Genomic DNA, 21,182 nt, shown 5'->3' with positions numbered 1-21,182 from the left:
TCCCCCACCAGATTAAAACATCGGGTTTGATTCATTCAGCAGCTCTTACTCATTCCAGTGTGTGCACACACAAGAGAGTTTTCTTACAAAATGTTTTTGTTTTACTTTTGTAACCCAGGCTGACCTCAGACTCCTTATCTTGAACTCATCATGCTCCTGCCTCCACTTGGGTCCTGAGCCCCTTCAAATGCCTTCATTCTGGAAATTCCTGCCCCGCTGCGCATCCCTGCGCTGTGTGGTTCTGGCTCCATCTAGTGGTCACCATGGGGCAGTACAGGCGGGCGCAGAACCCAGGGACTCACCCCCTCCTCCTGTGGGTACTCTTGTACCTGTTATAAGATCTTTTCACATTGAACAGAAAAGTCATTAAGGACTGAGGCAGCTCATCAGTTAAAGCGCCAGCCGCTGTACGTGTGGTTCACAGGGCCTGTTCAGCTGCCCTCAACAGTCTGCAACGCCAGTTTGGGGTCTGACGGCCCTTTCAGGCCTCCGTGGTCACTACATGCACATGGTGCACAGTCACACATGTAGGCAAACACCACACACATAAGATAAATGCAGCTTTTTAAAGATTAAAAAAGACTTTAGGCAGGCGATGTGGAGATGCTGTCACCCCACATATGGACTCAAAACCAACCTGAGTCCCTGAGGCCCTGCTGAGGGACCGAGGGTCGGATCAAAATTTGACCACCAACTGCCACCTTCCTGCCACCATGCAGGAGGCTCTCTGGGTCTGAGCTCAGGAGTCACCTCCAGTGACTTTTGAGACAGGAGCTCATTGAACCTGGGACCAGGGATCCTCCTGCCCTCCCCCCGCCCCGTTTCTCCCCCTCTCCATTTCTGGGACTATAGGCTGCTTTTTGCATGGGTTCTGTGGATTTGAACTCAGGTTCTCTCTGTGGTGCAGTAGTTGCTCTGTCCCTGGAGCTGTCTCCCCACGTGGCCTCAGATATGGCTGTTCAGCTTTATCCCCAAGGAGCATGGGCTGCAGGCGAGTGATCCGGCCACCTCACCACTGCTCTCTCCACTCTAGATCCCAGCATGCAGAACTCCGAGGGAGGAGCAGACTCGCCTGCCACAGTGGCTCTGCGTCCTGCAGCCCAGCCTGTACCAGCCTCCCCACAGGTGACCGCGCCCACCCTGCCATCCCAGTGCTCTTCGAAACGTGCCACAAAAGAGCCATGACAGAGATGAGGAGAGACCACACTCCACCCACTCAACTGGCTCTCTGAGAGCTTCTGTGCCTAAGGGGAAAAAAACTGAAACATTCAAAGTAGATAGAAATCTTAGGATGCTCCTCCAAGCTCCATTCACTCTCTTCCTTCTCCATCTCCTCCCCATCTCCTCCTCCTCCTTCCCCATCTCCTCCTCCTCCATCTCCTCCTCCCTCTCCCTCTCCCTCTTCCTCTCCCCCTCATCCTCTTCCTCCTCCTCCCCCCTCCTCCTCCATGTTAGAAATGGAGCCCAGGGTCTTGAGTGTACTTTCCACCTAGCCCAGATCCTCTTGAGAGAGACTGTCCACCACTGTTCTCTGCAGCCATGAGCTCACCAGCCCTCAGAGTACAGTGCGGGATAGGACACATGGGCATGCCAGGCAAACTGGAAAGTCATGGATACAGGCACAGGACACATACTAATTTATCAGGGGCCAAAGGAACAATTGAGGTGAACTTAAGAATAGAAAGCCACACACCTTCAGGCTCTATCCTTTGCTCCTTCTGAAATGCTGGTGTTGAACCCAGGACCTTTGCCCATGCTAGAAAAGGGCTCATCACAAGACAGCTCACCTTATCCACACCTCCACCCTCCCCACTTCACCCCTCCAACACTCCCCCCCCTCCCCACCTCCCTCCTCCCTGCCTTCCCAGCTCCTTACATGTTTGTGATGACCGACCCTCCACTGCCCGGCTCCAGCTGCCCCGTCACACTTCTCAGTGCTAACTGCGGGAGCAAACTCCCAGCCTCTGCTTTTGTTCTTTTGAAACAAGGTCTCACTATGTAACCCAAGGCTGAGCTGGAACTGTAAGCAATCCTCCTCCTGCCTCAGCCTCACCCCTCTTTCTACTCTGAACTCTGGGATTACAGCTTTTCACCATCGCACCTAACTCAACCCCCAGTGTTTCAGGGGATTTATTTGGGATTTTTTGTTTGTTTGTTTTTGTTTCTTGTTTTTGCTGTTTGGTTATTGTTGTTGTAATTTTGAGACCAGGGCTGATGGTGCCTGAGGCCAGTTTCCGCAGTACTGGAAATGTTTGGCAAGGTACAGTCCTCACTTTGTAATGCACACTTTCTTCAAATTCTCAACTAACTCTCCTGCCTCAGACTCCTGAGTGCTGGAATTGGAGGGGTGTGCCGAGATAATGGGAGGGGTTGCTGTTTGTGGACACAGACTGCCAGGCGGAAGGCTTGAAGGCCTCTGTCCCTCTCCACCTCATTGCCCTGAAACAGGGTCTTTGACTGTAGCTGGGCTGGCAGCCAGCAAGCCTCAGGGGTCGTGTTGTCTCTGCTCCTGTACACTGGGGTCACGGGAGCGTGCAGCCACACCTGGCAGTCCGTGTGGGTGCTGGGATTCAAACTCACGTCTTCTTGCTGGGCAGCAATGCTCTTACCCAGAGCCATGTGCACGCAGCCCGTCCTCATTACCCTTTAACGAAATGGGATTGGCACAATATAAAATGAATCACATGGAAGTGGAGTGGTTCTTCTTGTAATCACGGAATTTAGCCATCCTTCCTCTCTAGTTCCAGAATATTCTATCAAAGGCCATCCCTGTCAGCAACTGCACATCCCTTCCTTACCTTGAATCGACTTCCCGTCTCTGGGTTCTCCTGTCCTAGAGCACACACTGTGAAATCTGAGTCCCATGTCCGTTGGTCCTCACGGTCCCTCAGTGCTGTGGTGGGTGTCAGCCCTGCACTTGTTGGTTGAATGATATTCCATCGTAAGAACAGGTGCCATGGTGTATCTGCACTCGTCTGTTCAGGTCCTTGCGGTGGCTGAAGGCCCCATGTCCACAGACCCAGGCTCTGTCTTGGTCAGGACTGTGCTGAGCATACAGACCTATTCTGGAACACTAGAGAGAGATGTATCCTCATGGGTGGATCCTTAGCACTGAGAAAGTGGGTGACCCCAGTCCCCAGTGTCCCCTCTCTTCAGACCCATCTGGTCTTCTTCCTACATCCAAACAGCCAAGGTGTGGTTCAGGCCAGTGAGGGTCAGGGTCGCACGAGGGACCCCTGTTCGGCAGGACCCACTTCCAACCTTAGCTCCTTGGCCTGAATTTTATATTCCCAATGGGGCATTTCCAGTGTGCCCATGTGTGCTGTTCATATGTCTGTCTCTCTGTGTCTGTCCATCCATGTGTCTCTGTATGAGTATGCATATGCAGCTTTTGCCCCTGCCCTGCCCCTGCCCCTACCCTTGTCCTATGTCTGCATCTCCATGGGTCCCTGTGGCATGCTGCCACAGCAGAAGTGGGACAGCCGGATCACAGTTCCAAGTGGGTCTTCCCTGGTGCTGATCTCCAGTGGGTCTGACAGTCCTGTTGTCTGTTGCAGAGGGTGCTGGTACAAGCCGCAGGCTCCACTCCCAAGGGTACCCCGATGCAGACACTCACCCTCCCCAGAGTCCAGCCAGTGCCACCACAGGTAAGGACATCCCGTGAGCACCTGGCACTTGTGAACTCTCAGCAGTTGTGTGCAGCCTCCAGCCTGTGAGTCATTTTCCTGTTGTCACTAGTGTCATCTACAGTCATCAGAAAGTTCCAGAAGCTCTGGTAAAAGAAAAAATTCACTTACCACAGACAAATTTCACAAGCCAAGGACAGTGGTTTCTCTTTTGTTCTCAGTGGTACAGTGCCAGCTGCAGCTGGCCAAAAAGGCTGCTCTGTAAGGATGGAGGGGAGGGAAGGCCTCTCAGGTGATCTTTTCTAGAAAAGGTCAAGAATATGACTACAACAGCCAAACAGCCACAGTGATGTATGGGAGGGGCAGGTTGCCAATAAAACTTTATTTATAAAAAGACAAAGGGCTAAGTAAGGTCACCCTTCCCTCCTGAGGGCGCTGCCTGGCACCTAGTGGGTGGTGGTGACTGTGTTGGAGAGTGGAAAAGGTTTGCAAGGTTTCCAGAAAGTACCAGGTGCATTAAGGGGTTCCCAGGACCTGGCCGTTGGCTCTGTAGGAGGAGGGCAAACAAATAGCAGCAAATAGATGCAGAAACTCCTCACTCAGACTGTGGTCTGGGACTGTCCAGCTGTTTGGGACCTCAGACCTCCCACTGAGCTTCTGTCTCCTGCTGGGCTTCCCTCTTGTCCTCTCCGGGGGACTCCTCACAGAGCACAGAACACTCAAGCTGTGGGAGAGCCACTATAGTCTGGGTCCCAGCTCAAGACCACTGAGCTGCCTCCCCACAGGCTGGCCAGGGAGAGGCTGAAGTTTGTGCCACAACACGCTGGTCATTCATTATACAGCATAGGCCCAGGGCTGTGTCCCCCTCGGGGTGAGGGGAGGGAGGAGAGAGGATGTTCTCATGGGTGCTGCTGCCCCCACACACCCTCTCCAGGCATACCTTTGTTTCCAACCTGGCCCCCTGTGTGACTCACTCACTTCTCATTGCAGGTGCAGCACGTGTACCCCGCACAGGTGCAGTACGTGGAGGGTGGGGATGCTGTCTACGCCAACGGAGCCATGTACGTGTGCTCCATGAGGGCCCTGGTACCCCACAGACTCACAACTCCCTTGATCCCTATGGGACTGGTGTGGAAGCAGTTGACCTCCCCACAGTCATTTTCTCCCATACCCAACCCCCGCGATCCCAGTTCAGGGCCACGGCTTTTGTGCTCTTGGCTTCTAGAAAACTCGATAAAAATATCAAACCAGGGGTTGGGGATTTAGCTCAGTGGTAGAGCGCTTGCCTAGCAAGCGCAAGGCCCTGGGTTCGGTCCCCAGCTCCGAAAAAAAAAAGAAAAGGAAAAAAAATATCAAACCAAGCCACAGGCCCTTGAGAGTGATGACCTAAGAACTTTCCATCTGAGCCTTTGATGAGTTTCTTGGACTGTTAACAAAATTTACTTTCCAATTTTTAAGATATTCTGGAGCTTTCTAGAATTTTCTTCTATCTTTTGTGTGTTCATTTGTGTGTAATGCAAATGTGTGAGTATACATGTGTGAATGTACATACATGAGTGTACATGTGTGTGTGCATGTACATGTGTTAGTGTATACATGTGTGTGCATGTGTGTACTTGTGTTGAGTAAGTGAGTGTACGCTTACACATGTGAGTGCAGCACCCACTGGGCCCAGCAGAGTGCATCGGGTCCCCAGGAGCTGGAATGACAGGCAGTTGTGACCCACCATTGGTTGCTCTGTTAAAGCTGTGCCAGCCCCGCAGCCCATCATCTCCTCTAGATCTCTCAGTAGTGTGGTTAGCTATAGAATGGCACTGCTTTCTCTCCCACAGCCGAGCCGCCTATACCTACAACCCAGACCCTCAGCTCTACGCCCCCAGCAGCGCAGCTTCTTACTTTGAGACTCCAGGTGGCGCTCAGGTGACGGTGGCAGCCTCGTCCCCACCAGCGGTTCCCTCCCACGGCATGGTGGGCATCACCATGGATGTCTCAGGGACCCCCATTGTGTCTGGCGCAGGAACCTACCTCATCCATGGGGGCATGGACAGCACAAGACACTCCCTGGCCCACACTGCCCGCTCGTCACCTGCCACGGTATGTACAAAGGCCCTGTGGCCAGCCCTGCTAACTTCAGCAGCACCCAGCACCCAGCACCTAGCACCCAGGCAGGTGAGTCGGAAGGCCCAGGTCTGCATTTCGCCAGCTGCTGAGGTGCTGAGGGGAAGAAAGAGCTGTGCCAGTAGGAGTAGCAAAGGCCTTTCAGATTGGGCTCTGTAAGAAAGATGTTGGGGAGCAGAGTGTCCTCGGCTGGTGGTCCTGCTGCTGTCCTGGTCATTATCATCCGCACCGTTAGCCCCCGGGGCCCTTCCCAGATGGAGGCCATACCCTTCGAGGACACAGGCTCCTCTCTAGCTTACCTGCCTTAAATAGAGCTGTGGTTTGGACTTCGGAGTTTTTGTGGAGAAAGGGGAATTGAGGCAGAGTCTTGCTGTATAGCCCAGATTGGCCCAGAACTTCCTGTAGTGTAGGTTGGCCTCGATCCCACAATCCTCAGTCTCCCAAGTAGCCAGCTGTGTCTCATTTTTTAATGTTTATTTATTTTATCACTTTGTAAATTAACATGGAGTCACATCATTCTTTGGTGCAGAGCCCTGAAGGACTAGATGTGTGTTCCTGGGTTCCTGTGACACATTCCTCACCCAGACATAACAAAACAAAACAAAACAAAACAAAACAAAACAAAACAAAGCAAAACACCCTTTGCTACAATGCTGGCAGCTATAGGTATGCCATGGAATCTCTGTTTCCACAGTAGCTGAGAGCAGTGGACAGCTAGGCGCTCAAGCTTTCTCTGTGTTACTTTAGCTGTCTGCTTTCTGCTGAGCCAAACTGGCCTTTTCCAGCTGGGTGAGGAGAAATCCTCATATCCTGGAAACAAGGCCCCGTCAGATGCACTTTGTAAGCGTTGTTAGTGTCTGAGCTTCCTTTCCTATTATTTGTTTTATTTTTATTGGTTATTTTTTATTTACATTTCAAATGTTATCCCCCTCCACAAACCCTCTATCCCCTCCCCTGTCCCCCTGCATCTATGAGAGTGCTCCCCCACCCACCTACCCACCTACCCACTCACACCTCAGTGCCCTGACATTCCCCTACTAGGGCATCGAGCCTCCACAGGACCGAGGGGCTCCCCTCCCACTGATGCCAGATAAGGCAATCCTCTGTTACATATCCAGCTAGAGCCATGGGTGTCCCAGCCCCCTGTGTACTCTTTGGTTGGTGGTTTAGTCCCTGGGAGCTCTGGGGGGGGGGTCTGGTTGGGTGGTTTTGTTGTTCTTACGGGGTTGCAAATTCTTTCAGTCTTTTCTCTAACTCCTCCACTGGGGTCCCTATGCTCAGTCCAGTGTTTGGCTGCAAGTATCTGTATCTGTATTCGTCATGCTCTGGCTGAGCCTCTCAGGAGACAACCATACCAGGCTCCTGTCAGTAAGCACTTCTCGTCATCAGCAATAGCATCTGGGTTTGGTGTCTGCAGATGGGATGGATCTTGAGCTGGATGGGATGGATCTTGAGTTGGATGGCCTTTCCTTCGATTTCTGCTCCACACTTTGTCTCTGCATTTCCTTTTGACAGGAGGAATTCTGGATTAATAGTTTTGAGGTAGATGGGTGGGCTCATCCCTCACCCAGAGGCCATGCCTCTCCACTGGATACGGTCTCTACAGGCTCTACCTCCTCTTTGCGGGGTATTTCAGCTAATGTCCTTCCTGTTGGGTCCTAGGAACCTCTTGGGTCCCTGGCATCTGGGACTTTCTAGTGCTACCCCAAGCTCCCCCTCCCCTACTGCTACTACCTACTTTCAAATTCCTGACCCTCTGTACTTCTCCCCCATCTTCTCCTATGTCTGAAGTGCCCCCTCTTTGCTCTTCCCCTCCTCTCTCCCTCCCAGATCCCTCTCTCCCTCTACTTCCTGGAGATTATTTTCTCCCTACCTTTAAGTAGGGCTGTAGCATCCACACTTTGGTGTGATCTTCTTTCTTTTTGGGTTTCATATGGCCTGTGAGTTGTATCTTGGGTATTCCGAGCATTTTTCCACTAATATCCACTTATCAGTGAGTGCATACCATATGTGTTTTTTTTTGATTGGGTGACCTCACACAGGATGATATTTTCTAGTTCCATTCATTTGCCTATGAACTTCATGATGTCATTGTTTTTGATAGCTGAGTAGTACTCCATTTTCTGTATCCATTCCTCTATTGAGGGACATCTGGGTTCTTTCCAGCTCCTGGCTGTTATAAATAAGGCTGCTATGAACATAGTGGAGCGTGTGTCTTTGTTGTATGTTGGAGCATCTTTTGGGTGTATGCCCAGGAGATGTATAGCTGGGTCCTCAGGTAGTTCAATGTCCAATTTTCTGAGGAACCTCTAGACTGATTCCAGAGTGGTTGTTACAGTCTGCAATCTCACCAACAATGGAGGAGTGTTCCTCTTTCTCCACATCCTCGCCAGCATTTGCTGTCACCTTAGTTTTTGATCTTAGCCATTCTGACTGGTATGAGGTGGAATCTCAGGGTTGTTTTGATTTGCATTTCCCTGATGACTAAGGATGTTGAACATTTCTTTAGGTCTTTTCGGCCATTCTATAATCCTCAGTTGAGAATTCTCTGTTTATCTCTGTACCCATTTTTAATAGGGTTATTCGGTTTTCTGGAGTCTAACTTCTTGAGTTCTTTGTATATTTTGGATGTTAGCCCTCTAGGATTGGTAAAGATCTTTTCCAAATCTGTTGGTTGTCATTTTGTCCTATTGACAGTGTCCTTTGCCTTACAGAAGCTTTGTAATTTTATGAGGTCCCATTTATCGATTCTTGATCTTAGAGCATAAGCCATTGGTGTTCTGTTCAGGAAATTTCCTGTGTGCCCATGTGTTCGAGGCTCTTTCCCACTTTCTCTTCTATCAGTTTGAGTGTATCTGGTTTTATGTGGAGGTCCTTGATCCACTTGGACTTGAGCTTTGTATAGGGTGATAAGAGTAGATTGATTTGCATTCTTCTACATGCCAACTGCCAGTTAAACCAATACCATTTGTTGAAAATGCTGTCTTTTTTCCACTGAATGGTTTTGGCTCCTTTGATCAGATGACCATAGGTGTGTCCTTGATTCTATTCCACTGATCTACCTGCCTGTCTCTGTACCAATACCATACAGTATTTATCACTATTGCTCTAATACTGCTTGAGGTCAGGGATGGTGATTCCCTCAGAAGTTCTCTTATTGTTGAGAATGATTTTTTTGTTATTCCAGATAATTTTGAGAATTGCTCTTTCTATCTCTGTGAAGAATTGGGTTGGGATTTTGATGGGGATTGCATTGAATCTGTAGATTGCTTTTGATAAGATGGCCATTTTTACTATATTAATCCTGCTGATCCATGAGCATGGGAGATCTTTCCATCTTCTGAGGTCTTCTTTGATTTCTTTCTTCAGAGACTTGAAGTTCTTGTCATCCAGATCTTTCACTTGCTTGGTTAGAGTCACACCAAAATATTATTTGTGGCTATTGTGAAGGAGGTCATTTCCCTAGTTTCCTTCTCAGCCTGTTTATCCTTTGAGTAGAGGAAGGCTACTGATTTGCTTGAGTCAGTTTTATATCCAGCCACTTTGCTGAAGTTGTTTATCAGCTGTAGGAGTTCTGTTGTGGATTTTTTGGGGGTCACTTAAATATACTACCATATCATCTGCAAATAGTGATATTTTGACTTCCTCCTTTCCAATTTGTATCCTTCTGATCTCCTCTTGTTGCCTAATTGCTCTGGCTAGGACTTAATATATTGAAAAATGGGAGAGAGTGGGCAGCCTTGTCTAATCCCTGATTTTAGTGGGATTGCTTCAAATTTCTCTCCTTTTAGTTTAATGTTAGCTACTGGTTTGCTGTATATTGTTTTTACTATGTTTAGGTATAGGCCTTGAATTCCTGATCTCTCCAAGTCTTTTAACATGAAAGGAGTGTTGTATTTTGTTAAATGCTTTCTCAGTATCTAATGAGATAATCATGTGGTTTTTTTTTCCCTTTGAGTTTGTTTATATAGTGGATTACGTTGATGGATTTCTATATATTGAACCATCCCTGCATCCCTGGGATGAAGCTGACTTGATCATGGTGAATGGTCATTTTGATGTGTTCTTGGATTCAGTTTGCAAGAGTATTTTTTGCATCAGTATTTATGAGGGGAATGTGTCTGAAGTTCTCTGTCTTTGTTGGGTCTCTGTGTGGTTTAGGTTTCAGTGTAACTGCAGCTTCATAGAATGTATTGGGTAGTGCTCCTTCATAGAAGGGATTGGATAGTGTCCCTTCATAGAAGGGATTGGATAGTGTCCCTTCATAGAAGGGATTGGATAGTGTCCCTTCATAGGAGGGATTGGATAGTGTCCCTTCATAGAAGGGATTGGGTAGTGTCCCTTCATAGAAGGGATTGGATAGTGTCCCTTCATAGAAGGGATTGGATAGTGTCCCTTCATAGAAGGGATTGGATAGTGTCCCTTCATAGAAGGGATTGGATAGTGTCCCTTCATAGAAGGGATTGGGTAGTGCTCCTTCATAGAAGGGATTGGGTAGTGCTCCTTCATAGAAGGGATTGGGTAGTGCTCCTTCTATTTCCGTTTTATAAGATAGTTTGAGAATTATTGGTGTCAGGTCTTCTTTGAAAGTCTGATAAAATTCTGTGCTAAAGCCATCTGGTCCTAGGGAATTTTTGGTTGGGAGACCTTTAACGACCGATTCTCTTTCTTTTGGGGCTATGGGACTGTTTAGATGGTTTATCTGGTCCTGGGTTAGCTTTGGTACCTGGTATCTGACTAGGAAATCATCCATTTTATTTAGGTTTTCCACTCTTGTTGAGTGTAGGCTTTTGGAGTAGGGTCTGATTTTTTTAATTTCTTCAGTTTCTGCTGTTATATTTCCTTTTTTATTTGTGATTTTGTTAATTTAGATACTGTCTCTGCGCCCTTTAGTTAGTCTTGCTAGGGGCTTTTGTATCTTGTTGATTTTCTCAACGAACCAGCTCCTGGTTTTGTTGGGGTTTGTTTGTTTGGTACAGTTCTTTTTGTTTGTACTTGATTCAGCCCAAAGTTTGATTATTTCCTGCCATCTACTCATCTTGAGTGTATTTGCTTTTTGTTCTAAAGCTTTCAGATGTACCGTTAAGCTGTTAGTGTATGCTCTCTCCAGTTTCTTTCTGCAGGCACTCAGAGATGAGTTGTCCCCTTAGCACTGCTTTCATTGTATCCCATAAGTTTAGGTATGTTGTGCCTTCATTGTCATTAAATTATGAGAAGTCTTTAAGTTCCTTCTTTATTTCTTCCCTGACCAAGTTGCCATTGAGTAGAGCATTAGTTGCTGTTGGTTGTCAGCTCCTATTGTGTCTGTGGGCTTTCTGTTGTTGTTGTTGTTGTTGTTGTTGTTGTTGTTGACCAGCCTTAGTCCATGGTGATCTGATAGGATGCATGGGATTATTTCTATCTTCTTGTATTAACTGAGACTTGTTTTGTGTCTTATTATATGATCACTTTTGGAGAAGGTACTGGGAGATGCTGATAAGATGGTGTGTTCTTTGGTTTTAGGGTGGAATGTTTTGTAGATATCTGTTGAATCCATTTGGTTCATAACATAGTTTCACTGTGTCTGTTTAGTTTCTGTTTCCATAACCTGTCCATTAGTGAGAGTGGGGTGTTGAAGTCTCTCAGTATTATTGTGTGTGGTTCAATGTGTGCTTTGAGCTTTAGTAAAGTTTCTTTTAAAAATATGGGTGCCCTTACATTTAGGGCATAGATGTTCAGAATTGAGAGTTCCTCGTGGTGGATTTTTCCTTTGATGAGTATGTAGTGCTCTTCCCCATGTGTTTTGATAACTTTTGGTTAAAATCCTATTTTATTGGATACCAGAATTGCTACTCTAAGAGCTTTCTTTTTTGATTATTTACATTTAGGGTCTTTGTTACAGAATGGTTTTCCTCATTTGGATGCCTGATAATCTTCTGTAGAAAATGGTGTCTTCAGCTTTACTGCGTGGATGCTCTCGCTGTGTGTGCCCTCCTTCCCCCACCATGGGTTTTGCTGTGGTCATTGGTCATTTGTTTGATGACCTTTCTGGGCCACTGTGAAATTGATATTCTTTGTCGTGGTGATTTTTTTAAAAGAGTGAATATATAGATTTAACTTTTCTACCATAAACTCCAGGAAACATCAGTAGCTATAACTCCTTTTAATTGTTTGCGAAGATTACATCTCACTGTTTACTCCAGGCTGGCCCCCAACTCGACATCGTCCTGCCCCATCCTCCCCGGCACAGGGTTGGTGAGTCACACCCCCACATCTAACTTGATAAATGTGACAAAATTGGGCCAGGCATGGTGGTGCACACCTCTAATCCCACAACCTGAAAGCAGAGGCAGGCAGATCTCTGTGAGTTCACAGAGTTCTCTATACGTCCAGGGCTGCATAGTCTCAAATTGAAGAGATAGAAAGGAAAAGAAAGGGAGAAGGAGAAGTAGGGAGAGAGAGAGAGATGGGCCCTGGCGAGGTGCTTCAGTGCTCAGATGCCTGGTGAGTTCAGTCCCCCAGGCCCTGTGTAGACCAGGCATGGAGGTGCACATTTCTCATCCCAGCCAGGGACAGGAGGCTCCCTGGGGCCCGCTGGCCAGCCTAGCCGAGTGAACAGGCTGCAGTCACAGGGAGACGCTGTCTCAGGACACAGGATGACGGGAGTTCTAGCATGGACTCTGGCCTCCAGTGCAGGAGCAGATAAACCCCCTGCCGTCCCCTGCTCTCCGATGCTGGGCCCTTGCTATTTTATTTTTCTTTTCTTGTTTTTCGGAGCTGGGAACTGAACCCAGGACCTTGCGGTTGCTAGACAAGCGCTCTACCACTGAGCTAAATCCCCAACCCCGCTACTTTATTTTTTAAAATAGTGTGACAGAGTCATTGAGCACAGGGTTCAAACCTGCTGTTCTTACCTGTCCACCTCCTTTGTGTGGACCACTGCCTCCACGGAGCTTGTCTAGGTCTTTCGTGAAAGGTTCCAGAAGTGGGAAGAAACTGCTGCTTTTACCTGGCACCCCTGCTGCCTGTCAGGATATCGCAGGTTCAGGCCGTCCGTGCCTCCCTCTGCCACTGTATGCTTCTGGTTTTTTTTAAAGATTTATTTATTTATTTATTATATGTGAGTACACTAACTGTCCTCAGACACCAGAAGAGGGCATCAGATCTCATTACAGATGGTTGTGAGCCACCATGAGGTTGCTGGGAATTGAACTCAGGACCTCTGGAAGAGCAGTCAGTGCTCTTAACCACTGAGCCATCTGTCCAGCCTGCTTCTGTCTTCTTGTCTGCCTGTGCCCAGCATTGATGGAAGCAGGAGGTGGACCTGGCCTCTGCCTGGCCGTGCTCCATGGTGCTCTCTGTGCTGTGTAAAGACAGCCATGGTGTCCTGGCTCATCCAGGCACCACTGAGGGAGATCACAGATGGACCACGACTCTGAGGGCCTCAGAAGCCATGACTCTTCTGTTTTCTTACCACACTGTGTGCACTCATGTGCCATTGCACACTTGTAGACATCAAGACGATTTATGAAAGTGGATTCTCTCCTTATACCACATGGATTCTAGGGATTGACCTCAGGTCAACAGCCTTGTTGGCAAGCACTGTTACCGCTGAGCCATCTCACCAGCCCTGGGCCGTTTTGACCATGGCTCTAGGGTACCTGGTGAGTGAAACAGTCCCAATTGCTCTTGCCCAAAACCCAGTGGGAGCCCCTCTTCCTGAGGTTTTAGGTTCTTTCAATGGCTAATGTTAGCACCCACTGCCACCTATAAGGCCACGTCACACTCAATGCAGCAACAAGTCTTACCCCCTCTGCTCCACCCAGGTCCTTAGCTGGGTCACAGCACCCCTGACAGCCCGCTCTGTCCCCACTCACTGTCCTCGGCTCTGTCCCTCCCCTCCCCTGCACTGTCTCCTAACTCCAACTCCTCATCAGGCAGTGTGTAGTGGCCGAGAGGCCCTGAGCATCTGGCTGGGAGGTCCTGGTGCCACACTAGGGAAGGTGGCCGAGGGATCTGTGTCAACTCCTGTCCGCAGCAGCAGCTGCACGGTGGGATGTGTGCAGGCATTGGGGGCTGCCGCTGATGGGCCTGGCTCACATCTGAATTCACACAGCCGTTGTATTTAAGTTTGGTTCTCCAGGGCTGTGGAGAGGGCTCAATGGGTGAAGTGTGACCCTCTCAACCCTCACATAAGAAGCTAGGCATGGTGGTGCCTTCCTCGGACCCCAGAGCCGAGGAGGTGGAGACAGGAGGGTCAGGAGCTTATGAGACAGTCAGCCAACTCAAGATTCATAGAGAGACTGTGTTGTCAAAAGAATAAAGTGCTGGGGCTGCAGAGATGGCTCAGCAGTTAAGAGCCCCAACTGCTCTTCCAGAGGTCCTGAGTTCAAATCCCAGCAACCACATGGTGGCTCACAACCATCTGTAAAGAGATCCAATGCCCTCTTCTGGTGTGTCTGAAGACAGCTACCATGTACTTATATATAATAAATGAATAAATCTTAAAAAAAATAATAATAAAGTGGCAAGGTGACCCAGTGCCTTGAGGATTCAGGTCCAAGAACCCGCGTGGTGGCACACAGCAGTCTGTAAGTCCGGTTACAGGTGATCCGGCGCCCTCTCTGGCCTCCACAGGTACCCGGCATGCACACACAGGATGCACAGACAGACACACTGGCAAAACACCTACACGTGAAATACAAACACAAGTGAATTAGGAGAGAGCCTGACGAAGACTCTTGCTGTGGGCCTGTGGGCCTCAGCTTTCATGTACATGAGCTTGACTCGCGGTGCGCTGGGACATGACATGAGGCCGCTAGTGACTTCTCCTTTTGCTGCTGTCTTAGTCTCAGGGCTTAGGTGCATGGCACAAAGCCTTGAACCTTCCATGGCTTCACTCACCATTAACCACTGCTACCCGCCTTGCTAGCTGCCATTGTTATTTGGATGCTAATGAGAGATTGTGTGGGCTGCCTGCCTCTAACATCTGATTTCCTTCTCTCCCCCACCCCACCCCACCCCACCCCCACCGCCTTTTTGGTTTTGTCCTGTCTCTGTACATGTCTTTGTAGCTTGAAATGGCGATTGAGACTCTCCAAAAAAGTGAAGGCCTCGCCCCCCACAAAGGCGGCCTGCTCAACAGCCATGTAAGTGCTGGGAACCCCACTCCCCGGGCGCCCTCTCGGCCTGGAGTGCTCACAGATCTTAGAAAAGCCCAGAGACGTGGCAAAATACAACCTCAAAAGGATTAAAGAAAGATGGAAAACTCTAGCCTTAGATGGTGAGGAAGAGGCCGAGCACTAGGTCCCCTAATGATGACACCTGTACCCGGCTTGTCCCTTGGGCCGAGCTGTCTCGAGATGTGTAGACCTGGGGTGAGATCTTAAGAATGGACTCTACGATAAGCAAGAAAGGTAACAGAAGGGACTGGCCCGGTCACTCCTGTCATCCCAGACTCAGGATGCCAGGGCAGGAAGGTGGCAGGTCTGAGGCCAGCCTATGCTACAAGACCCTGTCTCAAAACAGAAAAACTGGGGAAGACTCAGGGGGTCAGGCACCGAGGCCCAGGATCCATTCCTAAGATCACACAGGCAGGTGTTGGTGCTTCATTCCTGCAGACAGCACTTAAGAGACCGAGGCTGGAGGATCAGGAGATCAAGGTCAGCTGTCACAGCACAACAAGTTTAAGGCTAACCTGGGCTACATGAGAACCTGATTAAAGGGGGAAGAGGAGGAAAGAGGGCCTAGAAGGTATCTAATCGGTCAAGCGCTTGCCATGAACTTGAGTTCAAACTCCAGAACCCACATAAGCCAGGCATGGTGACGTGTGCCTTTAACCCCAGCACTCAGGAGAACACCCTGGTCTACAAAGGGAGTTAGAGATGACCCTGGACCTTGTCTCAAAAATAATAATAAAGTGTGGAAGCATGTGGCAGTGAATGGGTTAAACCGCTTTGGCTCCCAGCAGGTTGCATATGTACTGCACCTGCCCAGGAACTATGGATTCAAGAATGAAAGACATGCACATGCATGCACACGCACATGCACACACACGCACACACATGCGCACATCCACACACATGCACACACCAGCTAATTTTGATGTGCTTTGACTAGCTCAATTGCTGGGCACTCCCCCACCCCCAACCCCCACCCCCCGGAGCTGGGGACCGAACCTAGGGCCTCGGGCTTGCTAGGAAAGCGCTCTACCATTGAGCTAAATCCCCAACCCCTTGCTGGGCACTTCTAAACCTCCCCATGGCTAGCACACATTTCTCTCCATTATTCCTGGCTTAACACCTTCTAAATCTGTATTTTATCTTTGCTGCCCTGTTGCCTTCTGGGAAGCACCCCCTTCCCTCATAGGCCTGTGTTCCATTTCCACCAATACTGCTGGATGGTTTCTCTCCTGGGGCTCTTAAATCTGATCCCTCTGCCTCCCCACCACCACCCACCTCTCCCTCCCTCTCTCTCTCCTTCTGCCCCTTGTCCGCACAATCTGAAGTCCCACCTCTGTCTTTCTGCCCAGTCACTGGCTGTACAGCAGTTGTTCAATATCAGTCGAAGCCAGCTGGGGCAGGGACCTCAGGTCTGGAAGCCAGAATAAGACAAATCATTAGACCCATTCCCAGCATCTTACCTTTTCTGTCCAAATTCTCAAAAAGGCTCTTCCCTTAGATACAGATTGAACATAACCATAGCAATTATGTAAATTACAAAGTATGCTGTACAATGAACATCCAGCCCATCATATCTGCCAGTTAGAAAACGTACTCTACTTAAACAAGTACTCCACTCAAAGAGCTTACAAGTCTATCCTTGAGTCATGTTCTGTTTCTAGCTTGCATTGCCGTCTGAAAACCATCCTTTCAAATCTATATCACCTCTCTCAATGCTAAACAAACTAGCTTTGATTATGAGACTATACCTAGTCTTCAACCCCATCAGAAATCAGAGAACAAATTATTACCCGAATATGCAGGAAGCACAGAAATGCAGCTTCTGAAGTATGGACAAATTGCAGAGACAGACAGCTGGACCGTCCATTAACTCCTTAACTTCCCTGTAGTGTGGAAGCATGTGTCTTCAGCCTGCTGGCCCAGAGCTATCTGACAGACCTTGAAATGAAACAAGAACTGTGAAGGACTTGTTTGCTCTGTCTTGGCAGAACTAAACTGTCACCCATCCCCCCTTGTATGTCCTTTCCTGGACAGTTTGTTTTGCCTGTAGATGAATAGGGCATTTCTTGTCCAGTGGCTATCCTGCCATAACCGGGGCAACTCCGTATGGAGGTTTTGGTACTCAAATTCTTCCTTGAAGGGGATCGGGGAAGCTGTCAGGAGCAGACACGTCTCGTTGTCAAACGATCTTTAATAATGAAATAACATTAGATATCACATTCTGTGGATTTCTGATGTTTATAAAGTAAATCTGAACTGTTAAACTTTAACTAATCTTAGGCATTTCTATTTGAGTAATATTAAAAACACTTTATAGGCTGGAGAGATGGCTCAGTGGTTAAAGCATTGACTGCTCTTCCAGAGGTCCTGAGTTCAATTCCCAGCAACCACATGGTGGCTCACAACCATCTGTAATGGGATTCGATGCCCTCTTCTGGTGTGTCTGAAGACAGCTACAGTGTTCTCATATATAATAAACAACAAGGGCTGGAGAGATGGCTCAGCCGTTAAAGGCTAGGCTCACAACCAAAAATAATAAACAACAACAACAAAAAAACCCCCACTTTATTATAATTAAATCGGAATTTAATGTAAACCTGAGTTTTTATTATCTGGCCCTTAATTGTGTTACTTAATCACTCTAAACAGTTGACAGTGGCAGCTATAGAAGGGCTGGGAGTAAGTCCGAATTCTTAAATGAGTTGCACAGGCATAACTCCTATCTTAGAGTAACAATATCAATTTCTAGTTTTGTATCAATATAAGAAATTTATAGGGTTGGGGATTTAGCTCAGTGGTAGAGCGCTTGCCTAGGAAGCGCAAGGCCCTGGGTTTGGTCCCCGGGTTCGAAAAAAAGAACCAAAAAAAAAAGAAATTTATGCCAGCGGAAACCTTAACTCTATGTCAGTATATAAATTCTGTACCAATGTAAGAAATTATAACTTCAATTTTGCATCAGTGATAAAGATTTCTACCAATGTAAGATTGTGGCTATATAATGCTTTGTTTAAGAATAAATTTAATAATCCATCCCGTCTATTTCCTTCCTGTTCAAAATGATGGCCACTTCCAAATTACCCCTTCAAATGACAGCCTATCTCTAATTTATAAATAACCGTGACCAGACACCCAACCAACGGGTCAGGATGAGTACTCCCCACAACTTCTTCCTGCTGAACGGGGCAACAGAAATTCTTAAAGGGGTGTGGAGGGGTAGGAAAATTAGAATTTTTGATTAGAGTAAAGAAAACTCGCTTTAGCATCTGTTATCCGGCCTCTGTGTGCTTGGATAGCTCGGGATGTGATTGAAGTTCTGACCGGATCTGTCTGAAAGGTTGGATGAAGCTGTTTCTCTGGAAACAGCTTCAGGAGGCAGGGGCTGGAATAGCAGGTCACATGAGTGTCCCGGGATGAATCCTGCCGAAGCTGTGCTTTCTGTCACATGTGACTCTCACAACCAAAGTGTTAGCTCCACTGCAGTATCTGTATGGACTGTGCAAGGTGCACACATCAGTTAGGCATGACACTTTGCTCCTTGTTTGAGCAGGTGAAAGACAGCTCCTTTTATGAGTTTCTTTGATCAATAACCAGTTGTGACAAATCTTCATTCATGCCATCTGCAGGAGGGCACGATGAATCCTAAGGATTCCATAACAACAAGATTTATTTCTAGTTTTATCTGAAGTTTTGAGTAGAGACATTTTACGTCTAAGCCAGTTCCTGGGCTGCTCCTTTATCTAGGGATCAGCAGATCATGTTACGTATCCTGCTTGAGTTTTCCTGAAGTTTTCTTTTCTGTATCCAAGATCTCTAGGGGGATCTGTTATATCTGATCCTTATCACTCTGGAATGGTCCAAAGTCTTTTCTCCTTTCCTGTCAACACAAATACAGAGCCTCTCTCCCAAAATAGCATGTCCTTGGTCCAGTAACCAGAAATCATTAAAGGTAGAGCTTGACCTCTCTCCCAGAGGAATTTTAACATCATAAATACCACCAAACTTATAATCATCTTCATTTTAATAATTAAAACAACTCAAAGGAATTAAAGCAATCTAAACTCCTGTTTTGTTCTTACAAGATTAATATTTTTAAAGATTTAACCCTAACCCTAACCTAAAGATTTAATGAGTACACTGTAGCTGTCCTCAGACACACCAGAAGAGGGCATCAGATCCCATTACAGATGGTTGTGAGCCACCGTGTGGTTGCTGGAAATTGAACTCAGATCCTCTGGAAGAGCAGTCAGTGCCCTTAACCGCTCCAGCCCTCTAAATAATTTTTAACAGTGAGTTCTTGCCTGCCACTTTGTGTGCAGTCTGTAGTGGTGAGTTAGTTAAACCTCTTTGGCTCCCAGCAGGTCACACTGCACCTGCCCAAGAACTTTCTGGATTGGAGAATGAAACACACACACACACACACACACACACACACACACACACACACACACACACCACACCAGCTAATTTTGATATGCCTTGACCAGCTCTTGGCACTTCAGTTGGGCACTTCTAAACCTCTCCACCACTAACAAGCACACCACCACCACCTCCAGTATTCCTGAGTTAACATTTTTTAAAATCTACATTTCATCTCTGCTACCTCAGACCCAATCGGGTCTTTACGGAATTCTTACAAGGCTGGTTGCTTTCTTTCCTGCAGGTCTTACTTTCCTCCGCTTTGTCCTGCTGATCCTCCGCTTCTTCCTCTTTCTCTCAGTCTCTTGCCTGCGCAATCTAAAAGTCCCGCCCCATCTCCCTGCCTGGCCAATGTCTGTACAGCAATTCTTTATTATCAGTCAAAGCCAGCTGGGGGGCAGGGACTCTCAGGTCTGGAAGCACAGCTTTTTGGGATCGGAAATAAGACATAGCATTAAAGCCAATCCACAACAGAGAAACAACTCGGTGGTTCACAAAAGACCCAGGTCAGGTTCCCAGCAGCCATGTGGCAGTTCGCAGCCATCTCAGCCCATTTCCAAGGCTTCTGCATGCACATGATGCACAGACTTGGAGACAAACACTCAGAAGCCCCTCAGCTGTGTAATTTGAAACTGAGGCAGTCAGTGAGCAGCAGCCACTCTTCCCTCTGTGACACCCACCTCTCTGGCTAGGACCAGAGGAGAGGCTGGCCCAGTGTTTGCCTGGGGAGCTGAGAAGAAATGCTCTGTCCCCTCTCACACCTAGATGTCTCCTGCCCAACGTGGGGCCCCTCCATGCCTTCTGATTTACTTGGAAGCAAGGCCTTGCTATATAGCCCAGGCTGGCCCAAACTCCATATCCTCCTGTCTTAGCCTCCCAAGTTCTGGGATTACATGCCTGATTGTGTAGGGCATTTGATTTACTTATTCTTGTTTATTTAGGCAGACTTTCATGTAGCCCAGGTTGGCCTGGGGTTGCCTATGTATGAGGCTGGCTTTCAACTTGCAATCCTCCTACCAAAGACTCCTGAGATCTGAGATGACAGGAGTGTGCCCCAACACCTCTCAAAAGCTAAGACCATCCACAGAAGCTGGACTGGGCTTGACCATTCACAGGGCCTCCAAATGCTACCTTTCCTTGAGACTCCTAACAGCTGCTTCTTGTTCAGCTTGATTTAGTGGCTTCCCCAAAACCTCCTGCTGGCCCAGGTTCATGGTGGACTGTTGTGGGAGACTCTGACTCTCTGGAGAGAGGGCAGACGCTGATCTAGAGAAAGGTCTAGAAGCCATGAGAGCTTACAAGTTTGAGTGTAGTCCCAGGCAGCATGCGGGTGAGTGCCTTGTCCCAGAATTCGAGGACAAGGACATTTCCTTCCACTGGGGCCCCACCCTCCAGGATGAACAGCAAGCTCTCCACTGTTGGACAGTCATGTTCAAGGGGATGGACCTAGGTCACCCGTGAGCAAAAACCTGGGAATAACTACCTCCATTCAGTAAGCCAGAGGCTCAGTCTAAAGGCCATGCCTGTGCCCACCAACAGCTTGTGTGGCCCCAGGGAGCCAATCCTGGGGACAGAGCCCCTAAGTTGTGGTGTCTCTAGGACATTCAGAATGTTTGTGGAGGCTACTCAGGGTGCTTGCTGCAGGGTGTGGGTGCTCAATTTTCAACCTGAGTCCACATGATGGACCCCAGGCTTCTCCTCCCCTGTCAGTGTTCTCCAGATGGACCACTTGTCTCTCCTTTGGGGCACTGGTGACGTAGGAGCAAGGGAGTAAAGGTCAGATCTTATTAGAAAACCTGCCACATCTGTGTCAGAGAATGCAGTGTCTTGGCTGAAGGCAGAGCCAGAGAGTGAGAGGAGA

The 21,182-nt window shown here is 48.1% G+C and overlaps 1 protein-coding gene across 3 annotated transcripts in view; it reads left to right on the top strand.

Moving 5' to 3' along the window:
• Positions 1–21,182, top strand: part of Rfx2 (regulatory factor X2) — a 65,770-nt gene that overhangs the window by 30,099 nt on the left and 14,489 nt on the right. For 2 of the 3 annotated variants that reach the window (XR_004387696.1, XM_032900782.1), the window contains exons 2-6: positions 1,034–1,125; positions 3,558–3,647; positions 4,617–4,687; positions 5,459–5,720; positions 14,798–14,872. Coding sequence is in view for 2 of the 3 variants with exons in the window: in XM_032900782.1 (XP_032756673.1) it covers positions 1,042–1,125; positions 3,558–3,647; positions 4,617–4,687; positions 5,459–5,720; positions 14,798–14,872 (582 nt within the window). In the remaining variant the exon portion in view is untranslated. The remainder of the gene's footprint in view (positions 1–1,033; positions 1,126–3,557; positions 3,648–4,616; positions 4,688–5,458; positions 5,721–14,797; positions 14,873–21,182) is intronic. The other variant, XM_032900783.1, reaches the window with a different exon arrangement.

This window comes from Rattus rattus, chromosome 4 (genome assembly GCF_011064425.1).
Source record: "Rattus rattus isolate New Zealand chromosome 4, Rrattus_CSIRO_v1, whole genome shotgun sequence".
Classification (NCBI taxonomy): Eukaryota; Metazoa; Chordata; class Mammalia; order Rodentia; family Muridae; genus Rattus; species Rattus rattus.
Note: the sequence above shows the minus strand (reverse complement) of the source record. Positions and strands in the feature narration are given on the sequence as shown.